Source organism: Punica granatum, chromosome 4, assembly GCF_007655135.1.
Source record: "Punica granatum isolate Tunisia-2019 chromosome 4, ASM765513v2, whole genome shotgun sequence".
Classification (NCBI taxonomy): domain Eukaryota; kingdom Viridiplantae; phylum Streptophyta; class Magnoliopsida; order Myrtales; family Lythraceae; genus Punica; species Punica granatum.
This window is the reverse complement of record NC_045130.1, coordinates 841-21,879: the sequence shown is the minus strand read 5'-3', so window position 1 is coordinate 21,879 and position 21,039 is coordinate 841. Positions and strand designations below refer to the sequence as shown.

The following is a 21,039-nucleotide window of genomic DNA, read 5'->3' as shown; positions in this document are numbered from 1 at the left end:
ATTTTTGTTTCAAGAATTAGTAACTTTAGGTCCTAAACTGTAACGTATACTAACTGCAATTGTTATTGCTACTCTATTTCTTGAAGATATAGGAAATTAAATTTATTATTCTTGAGAATAGATAGATAGATAAAATTAAATTGGAACTAATAAAAGAGTGTTGTGCTCCTTAGCGACTTGTCCAGATGGCCAGTTTGGGAAGGTTACTCATAACCCCTTACTTTCATAACCTTTCCTAGACCTGCTATGTAAACAAGCTGTAAAATAAAGTGGGATAAAAAGTGTGAATTTTTGGTGAAAAGTACGAAAAAAGAAATTAACATTTTACCAAATTGTTTTTACAAAATTAACTGTGGTGATAGCTCTACGTTTTTCTTCTTTTTTTTAATCGAATTGGATGTAAAGTAATATAACTTTCTCCTATTTATAATGATATAAATATAAATATAGATACTAAAAAAGGGCAAAATAATAAGGGGAAAATTCCTCTTTTGAGAATCTAACCAGTCGTCTTTGTTTCTGAACTCAACAAATCTCCGGTTCTCTTCCTTCCTTTCTGCCTACTGGAGCGGCTCTAATTCTCTCACTGACGCACGGAGGGATATCAGCACCGGAAGGAGAGCAGAGCAGCGCAGAGCAAGAGCCCACCCAGACCACCCCCCGGGCAGACCTTGAGTAATATGGCCTCAACGACAACTTCATCCTCTGCTCTGTCTCTCTCTTCCTCATCCACCCTCGTCGACGGCAAGCCTCCTCTTCACCTCCAGCCACCCTCCCAGTGCGTGTCCCTCCCTCCTTTCCCCTCCTCTCAGCAGGTCCATCAGCAGCACCGCTCCACCTGGAAGTCCACTGCTTATTGTGCGCCTCCTGCCGCTCCACCTTTCACCCCTCCGGCTTCTGCTTCGTTTTTCTTTTCCATTCATTATTCTCGCAGTGTTGCAATGTATATTGATCATTTTGTCCTCCTCTTTTCTCTTCCAGGCGGCAAGATCGCACGCAATGTCATGGCTTTGGCAACTGGAGAGGCTCCTGCTGAGGTTGCAGCCACGGAGCTGCCTGTGATATTCAAAACGGTTAAAGAAGCTGTATGTACATACGTATTTGTATATAATATATGTATATAGCTAGCTACATATAGCATTCTTTTATTTATTTTTCTTTTCTTTTTTTGGGTGACCTAGGGCGCTGAAGCGCTACATATAGCATTCTTCATGTGGTATTATGGGCGAATGTGATACCAATTTTTTCGGTAGATAATGTCATACCAATTTTACATCTTCACTAATATTCTTTCTTAATTTGTTATACCAGTGGGATAACGTGGAAGACAAGTATGCCGTGACTTCACTGGGAGTAGCTGGTGCTGTTGCCTTGTGGGGCTCTACTGGAATGATCTCGGTGAGACTGAGAGATCTTCATTCACTGCTTTAATCAAAACCTTCATTTCCTACTCTCCTTATGTTATTGTAAAGCTTAATTAATTAAGCCATCTCGTTCTCCTCTGGCATCAGGCTATCGATAGGCTCCCTTTGATTCCTGGTGTTCTCGAGCTGGTGGGCATTGGATATACTGGGGTAAGATGTTAGCGGGTGTTTGATATCGCTCACGCATAGACATGTTCTTCCCTCACATGTTGGAAACCTGCAATAAATATATATAAACATAGATATAGATATACAGACGTTGATATGTAGAATATAGGTGAGGATTCTACAGGCATGCCTTCTGCCTGGGTCGCTCCCTTTTTCGAAAATTGTAAATGATCCTCCTCCTCCGTTCCTCTCTTTTAATTTATTATTATTTTATTTATTTATTTATTTTTTTTTTGGCAGTGGTTTGCGTATAAGAACCTTATCTTCAAACCAGATAGGTAACTTGAATGGACTTTATTTACTTCAGCATTCTGATATTTAATACCTCATCCCAATTTTCCACCGACTTTTTGATCCTTCTTGAGCATGACAATTATAGTATGGGAACTAATATATCTGGCTGATGAACTTTCAGGGAAGCTCTATTAAGGAAAATCAAGGACACATACCGCGACATCATTGGAAGCAGCTGAAGACCATGTTGTTGCGACGGCCTTTTATTCTCGATCAGTATATTATCTTATCTTAACTAGATAAGTGCAGCATTCCGTGGTTTTCTTCTGCTTTCCTTTTCCCTCCTGCTGAAGGAACAGCTTATTTAATTAACCACAGATACTTCATGTAATTAATACGCTTTGATATAACTCCGATCTGCCTTGGATCCTTTCTCGCTCTCTTTTACATTAAGGTCATTCATCTGTTTGTGCATGTGCATATCTGCGAGCAGGAGACAGATATTATATATCTATTTGCTAGAATCTTCAAAATTGTGACTAGGATCAATATTGTCGTCAGTTAATGTTTATTAGCTAGATGGCATATCTGAAGATTATTGATGAATACATGAATGGAATTATATAGGTGATTGGAGTGCATATTTTTTGTTTTTCAGTTGCTCTGTGGCATTGATGATGATCTTTTCCTATAAAAAAATGATATTTTCCGATCGATGTGGAGTGCTCGGACATCGTACTTCCTTCACCTTATTGATCAAAGCGAGACAAGCGGATAAGCTCTGAAGGCATGTTCAACCTGTCCTTCACTGCCTTTAATGTAAAAACATGCCTCGTACGAGGAATTGTGACATAAAGCGCAAGTTTAAAAATGAGGACTTTTAATTATCCAATGAGATTAATATAAACATTTTTTTAAAAAAAAATTATTGTTCTAACCTTTTGAGATGCGAAATTTTTTATTAATTCTTTATAAACAATTTCGTGTAATATTTATTTTTCAATTGATAATAAAATTAATTAATATTGTAATCTTTCTTGAAACATTTTCTCTATTTTTTTCGAAGTTTTAAATAACCAGATTAATATTTTTTATTTGACATATTAGAAATCGTATTAATAACAAACAAATAATTAATATATTCCCATAAATATAAGAGAAGTTAGAGGGCATCGGCCCCATACTTTATCCATTAAAAAAAAAGAGAAGTTAGAACAATAAAACCTAACCTCGTCGTATCGAAATTAATTCAAGAAAGTGCTTTCATATAGACAGTAATGTTATTTTTCAATAGCAATAAACATAATAATTTATTTTTGTTTGCTATCCAAGTCAGAAAATTAGATTGGAAATTATTTTGCTTCCCGTAGTTTATAAGCCCTATAAGAGTTAACAAAGATTTGAAAAGGTAATCTGGACAACAAGCAATCTGAGGGTTATATTAAATAGTAATAGAAGGTAGCTGAGAGAAATTGGGGGATTGATGAGGGGTTGTGGGGAAAGTGAGGTACATATAGGGTTGGTAGAAAGAAAAAACTGGAATTGTGAGAAAGAAACTAATTAGCCAATCCATTTATGGGGCTCTATTATAAACGAAAAAAAAGAAGAAGTCAATTCATATATATAACTGTTTAGACCCATTTTTCATGATTTGTGAATATTGCCAAGTCATGACTTCTAATTGGTAATTTCAATAATTTTCCCAAGTTTTGGAATGCTGGTTCGGATTGGAGGAGCGGACCGTGTTCATTTTTGCATGGATCGGATTGAGGTTCAAAAACTTCAAATAATAGAAGAAGGCCCAAAAATTTCATGAGATTAGGTCCAATTTTTCAGCCCAGGAACGAGGAACTTAAGATAGAGAATATATACATATATTGGCATGAGATTTCAACAGAGGAAGTGCAAGATTTTATTTTCTAATGGTATATCTTGGTGATAAAGTATGTGATATTCTTGTGTTATCTTTGATGTTAAGAAGTTAAATAGGCCAGATGTTTATCCGATATGACTTGATATTCTATCTTTTCAATATTTTAGGCAATTTGGGTAGTCTAGAAATCTATTTCCTATTTGATTAATATTCCGATATCTTGTAATTATCAATTTAGAGAGATTTTCTAGGATTTTATGTATGCGCCTATAAATAAGTGTATCAAAGTTCATTGTAAAGGTCCCAACCAACACAACAATCGTACCATTTACTTATCTTTTCATTTCCTGCACTTTACTTTATCTATAGTTTATTTTCTTTGTATTATGACCTTTTCCTTACACTTTACATTCATCGCACTTCTTTTACCGTACTTTCAATTCCCATACTTTTTTCTTCATCCGATTCCTCGTGGATCAAAACTACTTTCGTTCTTGGAGCTCCCGGGTGTCAAAACGAAGACTTTTTTTATCATCTTCGGCAACAGTTGCCGAAATTGCTCAAGGAATTTGGTGGTTCACTAGAGTTAGTGGACTTTCTCAAAATCATGACTCAGTTTACTGAGTTATCTTGGCCGAGAGTACTAAGCTGGCTCACGGGCTGCTTGATTAATTTTGGACTTGGGCTCGTTCGTAGATAATTGGTGAAGAACTCATAATGGCTAAATTCCCGAGTTGTGAATCGTCGGAGGTGCACTTTAATTAGAAGATTTAAAACCTAGCCGCCGTTCAATCTTGCAAACTTTCGAGGCAGTGGTACACGCTCTATTTCGGTTGGGCCAGCTAGTAACAGGTCAATTTCTTGGAACCACTTCTTGGTACGCCTAGATTTCCTTACGTGTTGCCAATTGAGTGTTGGACGTTTTTGACGTGAATAACAATTTGACACGCTTGGTGGGACACACCCTACCAAGAAGTGCTAAAACTATCAAAATGGTAACTCGAGTCGGTGCCGATGACCAAGTGCCACCTAAGTCTGATATGTCCCGAGAGAATGGAGAGAACTTCCGCGTGACTTTAACCATGAATCAAGGCCAAGAGGTTGCTCATGGAAAAGCCGTCGAAGAAAAGGCCAACAAGGAGTTGAATCCGATCATCCATAAAAGCTCTGAGTTTGCCTGTACTTCTAATTATGGAGTCTCGAATATAAAGGGATACTCAACCGCATGTTGTACCCGCCATGGCAACCTTTATCCTCCATGCCATATGGCTCACTCAACACGATCAATTGTGTGACAACAGCCTCGACTTATACCATAGCCAATTCCCATGCCCCGATTACATCGGTCTTACCTTCAGTGCCGCATGCCACAACTCAGCCCATGGCATCGAACGTGTCATATATGCAACAACAAGGTGTGGAAACTTACTCGCAACAATCACCATACAGGAAGGCATCTCGGATGACCGACCCTTACCAGTATTCGGCTTAGCTTTTTAGCCAAAACAAGTCGAGGCAGCCTTATCTTGTCCACACCATGCCGTGTACGGCGTCTTTGCTGTGGCTCAATCTCTGCCATAGACTCAACCTCTAGTCCAGGCTTAGCTTTCAACACAGATTCAACCTCGAGCGCCGTCTCAGCCTCCAGTTTAGACTTAGCTTCAGCCTTCGATGAGTGTGTGGAATGGTGAAAGAGCATGTACCAGGAGGAAGGAGCTTCGTGGAGACAAGCTACCTCTTGGCGGACTTCAAGTGCTAGTAAAACTGCTGTGAGCTGAAACAAAATGCGCACGTGCGATTCCCCACCTTGTACAAAGGCGTTACTTATTTGACAACGAAGCCCCTGTTGTGGCGCATCCACAAGCTAAAACTCTCCACCTTCGACAACCGCCTGACTTTTCTTGCAATTAAAAAAAAAAAAGCAAGGGGAAAAGGGCTGTGCTCTGATAAAAAAACATTAGTCTTTCTTCCTTTTTTTTTTTTTTTTTTGTCGTCGTCTTTAGCTGAAAGCCCACAAGGAAAAACTTAGCAGTAACTTCAACTTATATTACAGCATGAAAGTACCAACTCGTTAATTTTCGACAACATCGTATGCCCAACAAATATTGAAATAAGTCGCGGAAATTTCATGCATTAGTCAGGAAGTTCATGCACTTCGATAATCCGTAAAATAAAAGTTCAAACTTTATGCAGGAATCACAGCATAGAAAGATCTCTGAGCCAACCGAACCGAGTAGTTCGTACGACGAAGCTAGAATGAAGCTAGGGTGATACCATTCAGCAGTCTCTACAAATTTCTTATTCAGCAGGGGAGGAAGCAAAAGCTAAAGAGGGGACAATAAGATGGAGGTATCTGGTGATGACAGCGATCAAATAATCAAATCGAAAAAGGAAAAGGAGAAACGAAAATAATGAAACACCCACAACCAGAGGAAAATGTCTTCCATACAAAAATAAGAGGTCTCTGTTTCGCTAAATTTGAAAACTAAGAACAGTTCTCACAGGAATTCAATTCCACTAACGGAGACCGAAATTGGATGTAGAAATATATTTCATTTGAAAATTAAGAACAGTTAAATTGTACAAAAATAAGAGGTATTTGTTTCACTCCATTTACATATCTCAATAACATTAGAATACAAAAGGAAAAAAAAAACGAAAAGAGAATAGCAGGGATTCAAAGGTTTCCAAACTTCATGTCATATGATGCTGTCGACCAAGGAATCTCTCTCTATGATTCATCATCTAGCTGTCATGGGAAACATAATCAACATATTTTGTAGTAGGATCTAACTTTCCATGGCTTTTCTCATCACCAATTTAATATGCAGAGGAAGGGGAAAGAACATTGACAAGTAACAATGGAGACAGAGAGAGGGGAAGGGAAGGGAAGGAAACAGAGACTCCAGACAGACTGGACAAAGAGAGAGAAGAATTGGTGGGACAAATCTGATTTTCTTCTTTTTCAAACATCAAGCGGGATCATTTTAACTTTTACATTTCAAAAATGGGCACCCGTTCTAATTTTTTATATTCAACGTCATTATTTGTTCAAAGCAGCTTTTGTCAATTGCCAAAGAATGCAACTGATTAGACAGTTTAACCAAGTGTCATCTTTTGAGTGGTTCCTTACACCACTAGATTCGAACGACGAGGTGTCAGTCAGTGTGGTTTGTGGGAAGCGAAACCGATGTTCAACGAAGAAGATAAGCCATTGCTAGATCTCGATCGTCTCCCTTCACTTTTTTTGTTTCTTTGACCCTATATGTCCGTATCCGGAACTCAGTCGCTGAATAAATGGGTGACTCCAAGGGAAAGTACGAAGAATCAAGACGGTTCGCGAAAAATATTTAGAGGAAAAAAAATTTAGAAGCTACAAACATAAAAGAACATCGCACAGACCACATTGAGGAGTGGAAAACCCTAGAAGAGAGGATGAAAGAATATCCAGAAAGCTGCAGGAAGGACGACATAAAAAAAAGTGTACTGGTATAACGACGCTCCACCTCCTTTATTTTGAAATAAAGAAAATTGTACACAAGAATAAATGTTTTGTGCTTGATTGAATTTTTAGTCGATTGAACTTAAATATTGTCCTTTAAATTGACGGCAACTCACTCGAACAGTGAGTGGAAGTGACTGAACTGAGGGATTGAGTGAGTGAAGTGACTATATGATAAGACAATTGGCTGGAAAGTGGAAGTGACCGAGTATATACACGCGCATCTCTATCTTACATACATATCACCTTTTTTCAAGTTTAAAATAGACATATGGTCTATCTTCCAATATTCTCGTTCTTGTAATTTTCTTTTTCCATGAGTAACAGGACTGAAGCTCTAATTCTTGTAATTTTTTAATTTCACTTGTACTCATTTTTCAAAAAATATAAGATCTTCACTACTTCCAACCAAACAATAAAAAACTATATCTATCAGCTTATTAGAATTTTTTACTCATTTTCTCATAGCAAGCATTGTATATCATAATTTTCTTTTTAATAAAAAACTATATCTATCATCGAATTAGAATTTTTTTACTCGTTTTCTCATAGCAAGCATTGTATATCAAAATATTCTTTTTTTTCTTTTTTGAGTGAATGTCATAACAATTGCTACAAAAAAAGCATGTTGAGGCAGAGATAATGAGAATGATTTATTGGTACAAAGAGATATTCAAGTGAACAAGAGCTTCACAATTGGCGAACCATTGAATGCTTTCCAATCCATAGTATGCAATGCAATCAAATGCTAAGAGAGCTTGGGAAACAAAAGTTGGGGATGAGAGTAAGTATACTATATGGAAATTGAACTCTAACATATAGGCACAAACATATAGAGGGAGCATTACAACCAAAACTACTGGATATTTTATTGGTCAATCATAACGTCGAGCCAAACATGGCATGACAAAATCTCTGAACAATAGGCGGAAAATAAAGGTAATTGAACATCTTGAAAGCATCCTCAGTCATGGGAGGACAACATTATTTGCGCAAAACATGGTAAAAGGCATTTGCATATTTATCGCCTCAGGGTGTGCAAGATGTATTCAGCGTAGAGGTTCCTGCGCCAATCATCAAATGTACTGTTAAGTCCTATTAGCAATAACATCAAATTAGGGATCGATCTCCAACTATAGAATATTAAAGTTTGCATTTGGATAGACCCAAAAGGCAAAAGGAAAAGAAAAAAGTCCACCCTCTTCTGGAACATTCACTTCATAGGGAGCACTAATAACAAACTTCATTTCCTATTTATGCCTACTCTTTCTGTCCTTGTTTAATTTCCTTTCAAGTGAATATCAACATTCTTCTTTTGCTTCAACTATAAACTTACATAGAGTATTTGATGGCTCCCATGGCAGTTTCTGAGGGCAGAAACTCATTCACTGCAACCTCTTTGTTTTCATTCTTTTTGTCTAATGATAAAACATTTTAAAGAAACAATTAGAAAAAATTACACAAGATGTACAAAAAGTTTTGAAAAGCCTCACGACTAGTACAAATTTTTTTTTTCACGAGCAGTACAAAAAAGTTGAAAAACATAACAATTAACTATGTTCTGTCAATTTACGCTTAACTTCTGCCTACGTGACGAATGATATGTTTCACCACTTCCGACGTAACACAAAAAAAAAATTAATATTTTCTAAATTTTTAATTAAAAATTCAAATAAATATCAAATTAAAAACTCTCCTCTCACCTCTTTTCCCCTCTCAGTCACTCTCTCTCATTTCTCTCACCTCTATCTCTCCTCTCTCTCTCTCTCTCTCTCAGTCACTCTCTTTCCCATATCTCTCTCTTTCTCTCTCTATCTCTCTTTCACGTTTCTCTCTCCCTTCTCCATCATACACTCTCTCCCTCTTCTCATCTGTCAGACTCTCTCTTCTCTCTCTCTCCATCCTATTAAAAGTATTTAAACCAAAAAATGAATTTAATTAAAAATAAATCAAATAAAAATCCAAAATTTAAAAAAGTGTCATTTCTCTCTCCCTTTTCTCTTTTTTCTAATGAATTCTAATAATATATTAAATATTTTTTAAAAAATGTTTATATGGTCCCTCATGTCACCTGAACCACCCAGGGCTTACGAGACCTACAAGTGGGCTTGCACTTGGGTTAAAAACCCAGTCAGGGGGCCACAAGCCCTGGGATCGACAAACCCAAGCTCGCGCTAGCGGCCCCTCAGGCTGGGTTCTTAACCCCATCACTAGCCCACCCATGGGTCTCACGAGCCCTTGCTGGCTCGGTGAGTCCACATCCAAAAAGGAAAAGAAAAGGCTTGTAGTGGGTCTTTTCTGGTCGGTTGGTAGACCATCGATCGGATTTGGAGTCAGAATTTTCACTGGCAGCTAATCTGGTTGGGCTTTCTCTATTTGAAGTCGGAATTTTCACCATTCAACTCTGTAATGGTTGTAGCAGGAGATTGGATTGTGAATCCGTGATGTGTTTTTTTCTCGATTTTTTTTGACTTATTTCTTCAACAGCATGACACAGAGAGAGGAGAGAATAGAGAGAGATGTGTGATAGAGAAAAGATATAGCGAGATAGAGAGAGAGTCAACGTGACAAAGAGAGAAGGGAGAGGGGAGAGAGAGGAGAGGAGATGTGTGACAGAGAGAAGAGAGAGAGTGAGAGAGAGAGAGAGAGAGAGAGAGAGAGAGAGAGAGAGTCAATGTGACGGAGAGAACGGAGAGAGAAGAGAGGAAAAAAAGGATTTTGTTTTATTTATTTTAATAAAAATTTTACAAAATGATTTTTTTAATTTTTTTTGCGCCACATTGGAAGCGGTGAAATATATCATCCGTCACGTAGGTAGAAACTGATGGTGTTTTAAGCCTAAATTGACGGAATATAGTTAAATATTACGTTTTTCAAACATTTTTACTGCCAATGAGAAATAAATAAAACTTTATATACCAATCGTGAAACTTTTCAAAATTGTTTGTACCTTTTGTGCAATTTTTCAGAAACAATGAGTATAAATACACAATACGTGCATGGAATCAATTTAATGAGTGAAAAAGGATACAATCTTCGAAAAAGCGGCGGATCTCAGAAAGACGATGAGGTGGGAGCTCCTTGAAGTCGGTGTAATGTTTGTACTCTGGGTCATCGGCGCACACTGCAATGATCTTGTCATCTTTCTCCCCCTGTATCAAAAGCATGTAGAGGGTGGCTCTTGTCAAGTTCCGTCAGAGCAATTAAAACAGCAGTCTTTGCGTTCAAAACGGAGAGCGTACCTGGTCAATCATGGGCATTAGTCCAATTGCCCGGGCTCGCAAGAAGCATCCAGGAAGGACGGGCTCCTGTTGAATCGCAAAATCTTGGAATTTATCAAATTTCCCAGCACAATGTTCAGGGCTTGTATTGATGGATGTAAATAAGCAGCATGTCATTATCACATTTATACTTCATTCTTTTGATGATAAACTCGATCCTACAAATATTTCGATGTAGAAGAAAGTAAAATGCATCTCTGCAATAGCATCTGGGGAGAGAATGATTAATCACCTGCATGAGAACTAAAACATCCAACGGGTCATTATCTTCACATAAAGTACGCGGAATGAACCCATAGTTGTGTGGGTATACAACTGATGAATAGAGAATCCGGTCAACCTGAGAGCATTGATGAGTATGCTAGTTATTTAAGAATATCTCTGATTTGGAGAATAGTGGAATTGCACAAATTACCTACAACATACTAAATGATTATCGTTACCGTTAAAATTTATCTAGAAATTAACCACAAATATCGCCCAACAAAAGATTAGTTGCTAACGCGAGATAGAGGATAACTTTATAATTAGCATGTTCATCAGTTCCTCAAATATTTGTAATAATATAATACCTTTATGAGACCTGTCTTCTTGTCAAGTTCGTACTTGACCTTGCTTCCCTTTGTTATCTCGACTACCTTTTTATCATGCAAGGACAAAATAAACATAAGCGCAATTTGAGTGGAACCTTGAAGTAGTTTTGCTGCTCGGTTCTTCCCCCTTGTGATGGAGGAAGATCCAGGACCAGGACCCCATTAATTAAATTTGTTTCACACAATCGATTTATCTGCAGAATATATGTTTTTCACCTCCAACAGTAATTCATATCTTTATATTTGGTATTGTAAAAATAAGACGACTATTGTACGTACACATTGCCCCAACCACCGTCCAGCTAGCAGCTGCCAAAGGTGGTCATGACAACATAGCTGTTGACATACTACAACTACAACTTACTCAGATTGAAGCCGAAAGTATGGCCCAAAAAAAAAACAAGAAGAAGATTGAAGCCGAAAGTCATTTTTCTTAATTGTGACCCAACTTATTAAACTGTGCAAAATATGTTTGCCTAACTTTTCCATTTTCAAGTTGAAGGCAGATGATTTTTATTGGTTTCGACAATCAAAGACGAGACGGAAAGGTTATGTTTTCCAATAAATTTTCAGCGTGGTCTTTTTTGGTTTCCCTTTGAAGGCTTCTGAGCTGGTTTGTAGGCCGGCTCTTGTCCGATCATTCAGGAATAGGATGAATAAGATGCAAACCAGCCAGCCAGCCACCCGCACAGGAGCGAAAAAAGAAGAAACTCTTATATATCAGTGAAAAAGTGGACGAGAAACTTTACGTTTTGGACTCATAGCACCAAAGAATTAACGAATGAACTTGGGAAGAATTCATGACTTCAGGAATTTAACAAAAGGGGAAAAAATCAATTTGTTTGCTAATTATGCACATTTTCACTGGTTTTATGATTTAGAAACAATCAATGTTCCCAGGCGAGACCATACGCGAAGGCCTCAGTCATACCCACACATACCCTTCCCTCTGACTCGACATGCCGGGGCTGAAAGAAATGTAAGGAGATATTGAACAGGACAGAGACGTACGCAGTTAAATATACGAGGAGCTTCAGGGCCTGCAGTATAACCAGAGAGTATATGATTGTTAGCTTTTCTGCTTTCCTTCTCGAATTCTCAACCTCTTTATATATATATATATCCTATCCAGTATATCTATCTACTTACAAATCAATCAATCAATGTGACAACATGTATTAATATTTTTACGAGTACCAATTTCAAGATCGTGCCATGGATGTGCAGCCACTGATCTTCTTGACAAGGTCGAAAGGATCCTCTCATTCAGGCGGGGTGCTGGTCGCTGCGGTTGGCTTTCATCGTCGCCTTCTTCGTCTCCCATACTTACCCTTTTCTTCCTTTTTTTTCTTCTCTCTTTTTTGGAGTTCTGTTATGAAAAGATAGCTGGTGTTTTCCAAAATACGGTTGAGTAAGAGTTGGGTGGGGAGAGTGAATATACATGCATATATATATATATATATATACACACACACACTACCACAGAAAACATTGGGTGGGGAGTGAGATGAAGGAGTTGGTCTGGTCATGTGTTTGAGAGAAAAGGCAGCTCCTGCTTCCACTTGGGTGCTGTTCCGCCATAATATTCTGATTTCTTGTTATTCTCTCATCTCTTTGAACTCATGAACGTCATGTGGTCACATCGCGTCCCCGCAGAAGGAGAAGATCTTCTGTGCAACAGTGATATTATGTAAAATTATGTCACAAGATACATAAAAAAATTATTTTTACCAACGGTGAATTATTTTTGTTAACAATAGATTTTTTTTTCTATTTTTATTTAATCAAAATGACAAACATTTATTTACTTGTGACATTACCTGTGAAATTGTGAAATTGAGAGCTTGAATTAATCATTACATTGACCATGTACATATAGTGCTAGTGTACAAAGTAAAAGAGGAAATCTAATATCTATTGCCTAATATATGAGTAACTAATAAGGCTAGCTATAAATATATGGTACAATATCTCCGCTAATCTTGGTAATACAAATAGATCCTGTAATACTCTATCTCAAGTTGGAGCATGATGATCACGAATGCCCAACTTGCCCAAGAGAAAGCAGAATCGATCTCGCCCTAAAGCCTTCGTAAATATATCCGCAAGTTGCAGCTTTGTCGGAACATGTGAAGTCTGAATCATGCGAGACCGAATGTGTTCACGAACAAAGTAGCAATCTATCTCTATATGTTTTGTCCGTTCATGAAACACCGGGTTAGCTGCAATATGTAGAGCAGCCTGATTGTCATAGAACAACCGAGTAGGTTCACTATAATCTATCCCAAGAGAATGGAGCAGACTCCGGAGCCATAAGACTTCACTGATTGCTCTTGCCATGGCTCGATATTTCGCTTCAGCTGAAGAACGAGACACCATTGATTGCTTCTTTGTCTTCCAGGAGATGGGGCACACTCCTAATGTAACAAAATATCCTGTGGTCGAGCGACACGTCATAGGGCAACTAGCCCAATCTGAATCGCAATAGACTTCAAGTGCCAATGACCTTGGCCGTAGAAAAATTCCCTATCCTAGAGACTGCTTTAAATACCGAAGTACCCGCATCGCGGCATCCCAGTGTTCCTGACGTGGTTCCTGCATAAACTGAGACAATATATGCACGTGATAGCTAAGTTCTGGCCGCGTAATCGTCAGATAAATCAAACGACCAACTAGCCGTCTATATTGGCTAGGATTACTGATAGGAGCCCCCGATTCTGATGAAAGCTGATGATGTTGCTCCATTGGAAAGGACGATGGTTGTGCGCCAAGCATCCCGCACTCCGTGAGTATATCGAGCACATACTTCCTTTGATTGAGAAAAAGCCCAGATTCCATTCTGCTTACTTCAATGTCGAGAAAATATCATATTGGTCCTAGATCCTTGATGCGAAAACACTTATCAAGATACCGCTTGAAGCATGTGCACTGCTCATGATTATTGCCCTCTACAAGAATGTCATCGACATATACCAAGGCCGCAAGAAAAATATCACCATGATTAAATACGAAGAGCGAATGATCCGCTCCAGATTGCCGAAATCCATAATGCTGCATAGATTCTGCAAGTTTAGCGTATCGGTTGCGTGAAGCCTACCTCAACCCGTAGAGTGATTTTCGGAGTTGACAAACTGCTCCCTGCCCTTGAGAAGAATATCCAAGTGGCAATCGCATATAAACTTCTTCGTCAAGATCTCCATGCAGAAATGTATTGTTGACATCCATCTGATGTATCTCCCATCCCTTTGCCACTGCCACAGCCAATAAACATCTGATGGTGACCATCTTTGCTACGGGCGTGAAAGTCTCATTAAAATCCACTCCTTCAACCTGAGTGAATCCTTTTGCAACAAGTCATGCCTTGTATCTCTTTATACTCCCATCAACTCGACGCTTAGTCTTGTACACCCATTTGCAAGCAATTGGTCGCTTCCCTGGAGGCAAATCCTCGATGGTCCATGTCCCATTGGACTCTAGTGCTTTGATTTCTTTTGCCATAGCCTGTCTCCATCGAGGATTAGGCGCTGCATCCTGATAAGACGTAGGTTCTACCTTTGAATCCAAAGCATTCACATATGCTAGATATCGATTAGATGCACCGGAATAAGATAAATATTACTGAATAGTATGAACCATACCTGAGGATTTCGATGAAGTAGGTGAGCCGAGGAGGGGGGTGTATAAGGCGGTGTGAATACGAACTTCAAAAATTTACAAATACTTGGGTGCAGACTTAATCCTATCAGAACGCCGTAACGGTTGTTTCGCAACCTCCACTTCAGTACCGGATCTATTAGGAAAAACCATGCCTTCCACTTCCTCTGTCGATGGTTCATTGTTCATTCTAGACTGCCCATTTGCAAGAATGACATGTTCCAACTCATCACTTTCTTCCCTCTCATTACCCATTGGGCCTAAAGGATTCGTAAGCCCATTTTCTCCTTCTCCTTCAGCTGAAACCTTAAATCTCGACTCCCCCTGACTCCTTATTTGATGAACATGTTTCTCAGTGTCAATAAAGAAACCAATCCGACCTGTATCTTCCTTGCCCGCATCAACCATTTGCAAAAAAGGAAACTCCCTCTCGCAAAATCGAACATCTCGAGTCACAAATATCTCGTTCTTCTCAAGGTCATAAACTCTTGAACCCTTCTTCCCGTACGGATAACCGACAAACATGCAACGACGAGAGCGAGATTTGAACTTATCCTTGTCCCTCGGCCTGTCGTGAGCGTAGTACAAGCATCCAAATATCCTCAAGTTAGAATAATTTGGTGGCCTTCCAAACAAAACTTCATATGGGCTCTTACCCCCCAAAAGTGATGTGGGAGTTACATTAATCGGATGCGCTGTTGTAGTGACACATTCTCCCCAGAACTCAATCGGTAGTCCTGCTTGGAAAAGTAGTGAACGCGCAACATTTAATATGTGCCTATGCTTCCGCTCGACACGTCCATTTTGTTGGGGCATGTCTGTGCAGGATGTTTGATGAATGATACCTTTGATGGAAAAATAATTCTGCAAGTCCCGCGAAAGAAACTCCTTTCCATTGTCACTTCGCACTATTTTCACAGTGCGATCAAACTGATTCTTCACCAATTTGCAGAAATTAATTAGATGACGTTGTGTCTCCGATTTTTCCCGCAATAAATACAACCAAATTGCACGACTATAATCATCCACAATTGTCAAAAAATAACGAGCCCCAGAAATAGATGCCATCTTATAAGGCCCCCATAAATCACAATGAATCAATTGGAACGGAAAGACAGCTTTATTCATCCTTAAGTCAAAGCTTGACCGAGTCTGTTTTGCTCGGAGGCAAACATCGCACTCTTTATTCGTAGCTATTCTTGATACTAAATTGATACCAGTAAGTTGGATTCGTCGTGATGGATGTCCAAGTCGCATGTGCCATAAATCATCCGCCTCATCACTGATGACCTGATTAGCCTGTTCCTGAATGCCCATACTCTGAAGATAGTACACACCCCCTTGGAGCTCACCCACTCCAATTGTCCTCATCGTGGTGCAGTCATGTATCAGACAATAATCGGTGTAAAATATCACACAACAATCCAAATCTTTAGATAGTTGAGATGCAGAAATAAGATTGCAATTGAATTCCGAGACCGATAGAACGTCTGAGAGAACAAGAGGGCCTATATGTATCCGGCCAGTCCTACAAGCATCTGAAATCCCTCCATTCGGTATATGAATCTTGGGCCTCTTGGTAAGTAATTGCGACTCAACAAATAAATTTGCACGTCCTGTCATGTGCTTAGAGGCTCCACTATCAATTATCCAATTATGCCCAAAATTTACTGGAGTAAATTTTTTACCAGAATTGGGATGCACATTATCATCATTAAGTCCGAGGAAATCAAGTAACTTCTGGAAGGCCGAGTCTGAAAGATGAGAAAGTTTGTTCAGCCCGCTGCTATTGGGTTATCCCAACTGCACCTGGTGGGCTTGCAGCCCGCTAAACTGATTCTGGCCCAAACTTGAATTCCCTAGTTGGGCCTGATGGGCCTGTAGTCCATTGAATTGATTCGGGCCCAGGGCAAGCCCACGCTGCTGCCCATTTTGCCCTCCCCTTGTCGCTCCAGTCGTTTTCTTCCCGAAAAACCCTAACTTATTCTCCTTTGCAAATTTCGACTTCCAGTTCGTCGGGCGGCCGTGTAGTAGCCAACAAGCACTCTTAATGTGCCCGTGACGGCCATAATGGTAACAAGTCTTGGTCGCATTTGTTTCTCCTCTGCTTCCGTCATGTCCTCTGTAAGTTTGATTTTCACCTCCTTGCATCTCCATTTTCGGTCCCGTCGCCCTGCCCAGGAATGCTGCTCCATCTGGGGCAGTGGTTTCATGAGATAAAACCACTAAATTTTGTCTCTCTTCATGTAGGATCATCGACAACACCTTATTCAGGGTGTGGGCAGGTTCATGGCTTAGGATGTTCGATTTCACCGTGTTAAATTCGGACCCCAATCCCATCAGAAATTGATGGATCTTCTCCCGTTCCCTCTGTGCCGTGTACATCTTGGATGCCGAGCATGTACAGGTCGGTATGTCCAGGTAGTTGTCTAGCTCATCCCAAAGAGCCTTCAACCAAGAATAGTATCTCGGAACCGTCATGCCTTCTTGTTTCAGACTTCCTATCTCAGCTTTTAACTGATTTATCCTTGTTTCGTTTCCCTGTGAGTACCTTTCACGAAGGTCCTTCCACAAGTTCTGTGCCACCGTTGCACAAGCCACACTGGATTGGAGTTCAGGATCCAGTGTGTTGAATATCCATGATATCACTAGGGCATTGCACATGTCCCATTGTGCACGGTTGAGGCCGCCTTCCTGTGGTTTTGGCACCGATCCATCCACCATTCCAACCTTGTTCTTGGCTGTTAAAGCTGTCATCATAGCTCTCGACCATGTCAGGTAATTCGAGCCATTCAACTTACAGTTAATTAGACTTACCCCAGTATAATTTGATGGATTGACAGCATAAACGGATGACTGGTCAACCCCGATAGCCCCAATGCTGCCCTTTCCCGACGACTCTTCACTCTTCTCCATCCCTGCCAACACTCACAGAGAATAAAAACACATCTAAGCAAGGTATAATTCGAACCCAGCACTACACTTCTCTGATACCATGTGAAATTGTGAAATTGAGAGCTTGAATTAATCATTACACTGACCATGTACATATAGTGCTGGTGTACAAAGTAAAAGAGGAAATCTAATATCTATTGCCTAATATATGAGTAACTAATAAGGCTAGCTATAAATATATGATACAATATCTCTGCTAATCTTGGTAATACAGATAGATCTTGTAATATTACCAAATGATATCACTGTTACATATAAGACATTTTCTCGCAAAAGGGACTTTCACCATTGGATCGTATTTATTTGGACAGGCGGGGTTCCCACTTTTGCTTTCCTAAATTAACACTAGTGACCTTTTTTAATGTTGCTCATTGTTGGGAAAAATCCATGGGCTTACTTGAGACTCGGGCCCATCCGCAACCCAAAAACTTAAGCCAATGGGTTGCTAGACCATTATCTCTTATAAACCTATGGATTTCCTCTCAATTTTTCCATGTGGGATTACTTCCATCACCCGCCCTCATCATTCTCCATATAGGAGAGAAACCGGCCCAACAATTCCCCCCCATTCTCGACTATATGGAGGACTTCGAGCCGGCCTTTTTACTTCCGGACTCAGATACCAATTGTTAGGTCACGGCCCAACAATTCCCCCCCATTCTGGACTATATGGAGGACTTCGAGCCGGGCTTTTTACTTCCGAACTCGGATACCAATTGTTAGGCCATTCACTAGCCACGAGTTCCACACTCGGGCCTTGGCGCGGTGTGGGTTTCCACGCATAGCGTGTGCACTTCTCCAGGATCGTTAGCTTGGGCTCTGATACCACTGTTAGGAAAAATCCACAGGGCTTACTTGAGACTCGGGCCCATCCGCAACCCAAAAGCTTAAGCCAATGGGTTGCTAGACCATTATCTCTTATAAACCTATGGATTTCCTCTCAATTTTTCCATGTGGGATTACTTCCATCACCCGCCCTCATCATTCTCCATATAGGAGAGAAACCGGCCCAACAATTCCCCCCCATTCTCGACTATATGGAGGACTTCGAGCCGGCCTTTTTACTTCCGGACTCGGATACCAATTGTTAGGTCACGGCCCAACAATTCCCCCCCATTCTGGACTATATGGAGGACTTCGAGCCGGGCTTTTTACTTTCGAACTCGGATACCAATTGTTAGGCCATTCACTAGCCACGAGTTCCACACTCGGGCCTTGGCGCGGTGTGGGTTTCCACGCATAGCGTGTGCACTTCTCCAGGATCGTTAGCTTGGGCTTTGATACCACTGTTGGGAAAAATCCACAGGGCTTACTTGAGACTCGGGCCCATCCGCAACCCAAAAGCTTAAGCCAATGGGTTGCTAGACCATTATCTCTTATAAACCTATGGATTTCCTCTCAATTTTTCCATGTGGGATTACTTCCATCACCCGCCCTCATCATTCTCCATATAGGAGAGAAACCGGCCCAACACTCATTTACTAATGAAGTTAATTTTTTTATATCTTTTAAAAAAAAAAACGATGTTATTATAAGCAGTGTTATCATAACCAGACTGAACCGGACGGTTCGACCGGTCGGACCAGAAATCGGACCAATGTTTGGTCCATTTAGCTTAAAAATAGAAAATGCACACACAGACCGGTGAATCCAAAAAATCAATCAATTTTTAGATAAACCATTTGAACCCATTGGAACCCATTCGAACCAGCCAGTTGCATGGGTTGAAATCCCCTGACTCGAAACCGAAATTGAGCACAATTGAATCAAATCAAAATCGATTGAAATGGTGAAAGTGAAACCCTAGTCTTCTTCATCTTCACTCTTCAGTCTTCAGACTCTTCACATTAGTTTAGTCATCACTCATTATCCAGGTTCGAGCTTGCTCTTCAATCTTCACTTCAAATCAGTCTTCAAAGGAGAGAGAAAAGGGTGGGGTTATTTTTGAAAAAATAAGAAAGATGCCCAACCTGTGGGAAGTTAGAGAGGACAAGATCGGGACTTTAAGAGTATTGCGAGCCAAGATCGCAGGCCCCAGTCGAGGGATTCTTGAAATGGGCTGTGGGGCGAGAGTTCTTGCTGGGGCGAGCTTCAAGGTGAAGCTACGGAAGGCGGCGAGTGCGAGCTGAGCTCTCTTGTGGGAAGCCATGGTTGTTGGGGTCCTCTGCAAGGGAAGATCATGTATAGAAGAAGGAGAGAAACGTGATTCTTCTCAGAAAAGAAATGGTGGAAGCCAGAAGTTGATCCATTATCCCACCAGCGAGAGATATTCGGTGGTATGTCTGGAAATTTAATGAATTCAATGGAAGAGACTAGAGAGGGAAGGAGGTTTTGTTTTGTCTGCCTAGTTGCTGACTTGCAGATGGCCACGGGATTTTAGGGAGGGAGGGAGAGAGATTATATAATTTTTAATTAAATGTGCGGTTCAACCTATCGAATTTGACTGGACCCATCGAATCCGTGAACTCATACTTTCACCGGTTCAACATCCGGTCCGGTTCTGATAACAATGATTATAAGTATATATATTTATTGACATCTTCAATTTTTCCTATATAGGATATGGTAGGGGACTACATCCTCAAAAGAAGCAAGCGCAAGCCTGCAGGGGCCGAACTAAGAGAATGTAAACCAATGGAATACGATAGAGACAGATTCGCCAACCAATCAGTATATCAATTGCCCTCCCTAAAAGTGTGACGGGTAATAATTCGCCAATCTCTATCCATTAGTGACTGAATTTATAATACTAATGAAATAATCCACCATGACACCTCCGATCTTCGGGTCTTCAAGACGTTACATACTACTTCTGAATCTACTTCCAAGATTAGCCTCAGATTCCGATGCCCCAAGTGAGTTCAAGACCACTTCCAACACTCCACAATTCAACAACCACCGACATAGCACTACCCATGTTATGCACGAACCTGTTCATCCATTGTCTATTCAGAGAAACATGCACCCGCAAGTCCCAAATTCCATTTAGCCACGCTATCCATGTTAAGAGTGACCACCTGAAATTGGATTTTCTTCATCCAATCTCCACCCATTGTTTAACTAGTTGAAGCTTCAACGCAGAAGGCATCCTCGCAGAATTATTGAACGCCTATGCACAGCGTCGAATCTTTGCTGCCCATCCAGGGGTCGAGGTCTATCAGGATAAAAAATGTGTTGGCTCCTCCATGCATTTTCCACAATAGCCAGTAGCCTACACCAAACACCACGGACCAGCTCCTGTTGTCCCCAACTCTTCTCCTCCTTAAATTCATTGGATCAAGGAACTCAACTTGTCTAATCAAACATGTCCCTGATTGTTAGTTTACCCAATAATTGGTCATGGTTGAAAGTACAA

General features: G+C 40.2%; 2 protein-coding genes and 1 long non-coding RNA gene across 3 annotated transcripts; 2 read left to right on the top strand and 1 right to left on the bottom strand.

Moving 5' to 3' along the window:
* Nucleotides 1-680: 680 nt before the first annotated feature.
* On the top strand, nucleotides 681-2,065 carry LOC116202667 (protein CURVATURE THYLAKOID 1B, chloroplastic). The gene is made up of 5 exons (XM_031534262.1): nucleotides 681-1,085; nucleotides 1,312-1,398; nucleotides 1,512-1,574; nucleotides 1,833-1,870; nucleotides 2,008-2,065. The coding sequence occupies exons 1-5, from the start codon at nucleotides 681-683 to the stop codon at nucleotides 2,063-2,065; spliced, it is 651 nt and encodes a 216-aa protein (XP_031390122.1).
* Nucleotides 2,066-7,973: 5,908 nt separating this feature from the next.
* Nucleotides 7,974-12,519, bottom strand: LOC116203092 (soluble inorganic pyrophosphatase 1). Its single transcript, XM_031534756.1, has 8 exons — nucleotides 12,273-12,519; nucleotides 12,087-12,115; nucleotides 11,055-11,120; nucleotides 10,715-10,822; nucleotides 10,444-10,509; nucleotides 10,233-10,353; nucleotides 8,538-8,619; nucleotides 7,974-8,265 (listed from the first exon to the last, which is right to left on the bottom strand). The coding sequence occupies exons 1-8, from the start codon at nucleotides 12,397-12,399 to the stop codon at nucleotides 8,223-8,225; spliced, it is 642 nt and encodes a 213-aa protein (XP_031390616.1). The 5' UTR covers nucleotides 12,400-12,519; the 3' UTR covers nucleotides 7,974-8,222.
* A 3,838-nt stretch (nucleotides 12,520-16,357) lies between these two features.
* On the top strand, nucleotides 16,358-20,224 carry LOC116203085. The gene is made up of 4 exons (XR_004156202.1): nucleotides 16,358-16,853; nucleotides 16,980-17,150; nucleotides 17,292-17,687; nucleotides 19,559-20,224. It is a non-coding gene; the product is annotated as an uncharacterized LOC116203085 (long non-coding RNA).
* Nucleotides 20,225-21,039: the final 815 nt, after the last annotated feature.

Bases quoted from the DNA above. Each gene is read 5' to 3' on its own strand.
- LOC116202667 (XM_031534262.1), top strand. From the start codon at position 681: ATGGCCTCAACGACAACTTCATCCTCTGCTCTGTCTCTCTCTTCCTCA. The intron at 1,399-1,511 runs GTGAGACTGAGA...CTCTGGCATCAG, and splicing joins GCTCTACTGGAATGATCTCG to GCTATCGATAGGCTCCCTTT. The intron at 1,575-1,832 runs GTAAGATGTTAG...TTTTTTTGGCAG, and splicing joins TGGGCATTGGATATACTGGG to TGGTTTGCGTATAAGAACCT.
- LOC116203092 (XM_031534756.1), bottom strand. From the start codon at position 12,399: ATGGGAGACGAAGAAGGCGACGATGAAAGCCAACCGCAGCGACCAGCA. The intron at 11,121-12,086 runs GTACGTCTCTGT...CATGATAAAAAG, and splicing joins CTCCTCGTATATTTAACTGC to GTAGTCGAGATAACAAAGGG. The intron at 10,354-10,443 runs GTACGCTCTCCG...CTTTTGATACAG, and splicing joins TAATGCCCATGATTGACCAG to GGGGAGAAAGATGACAAGAT.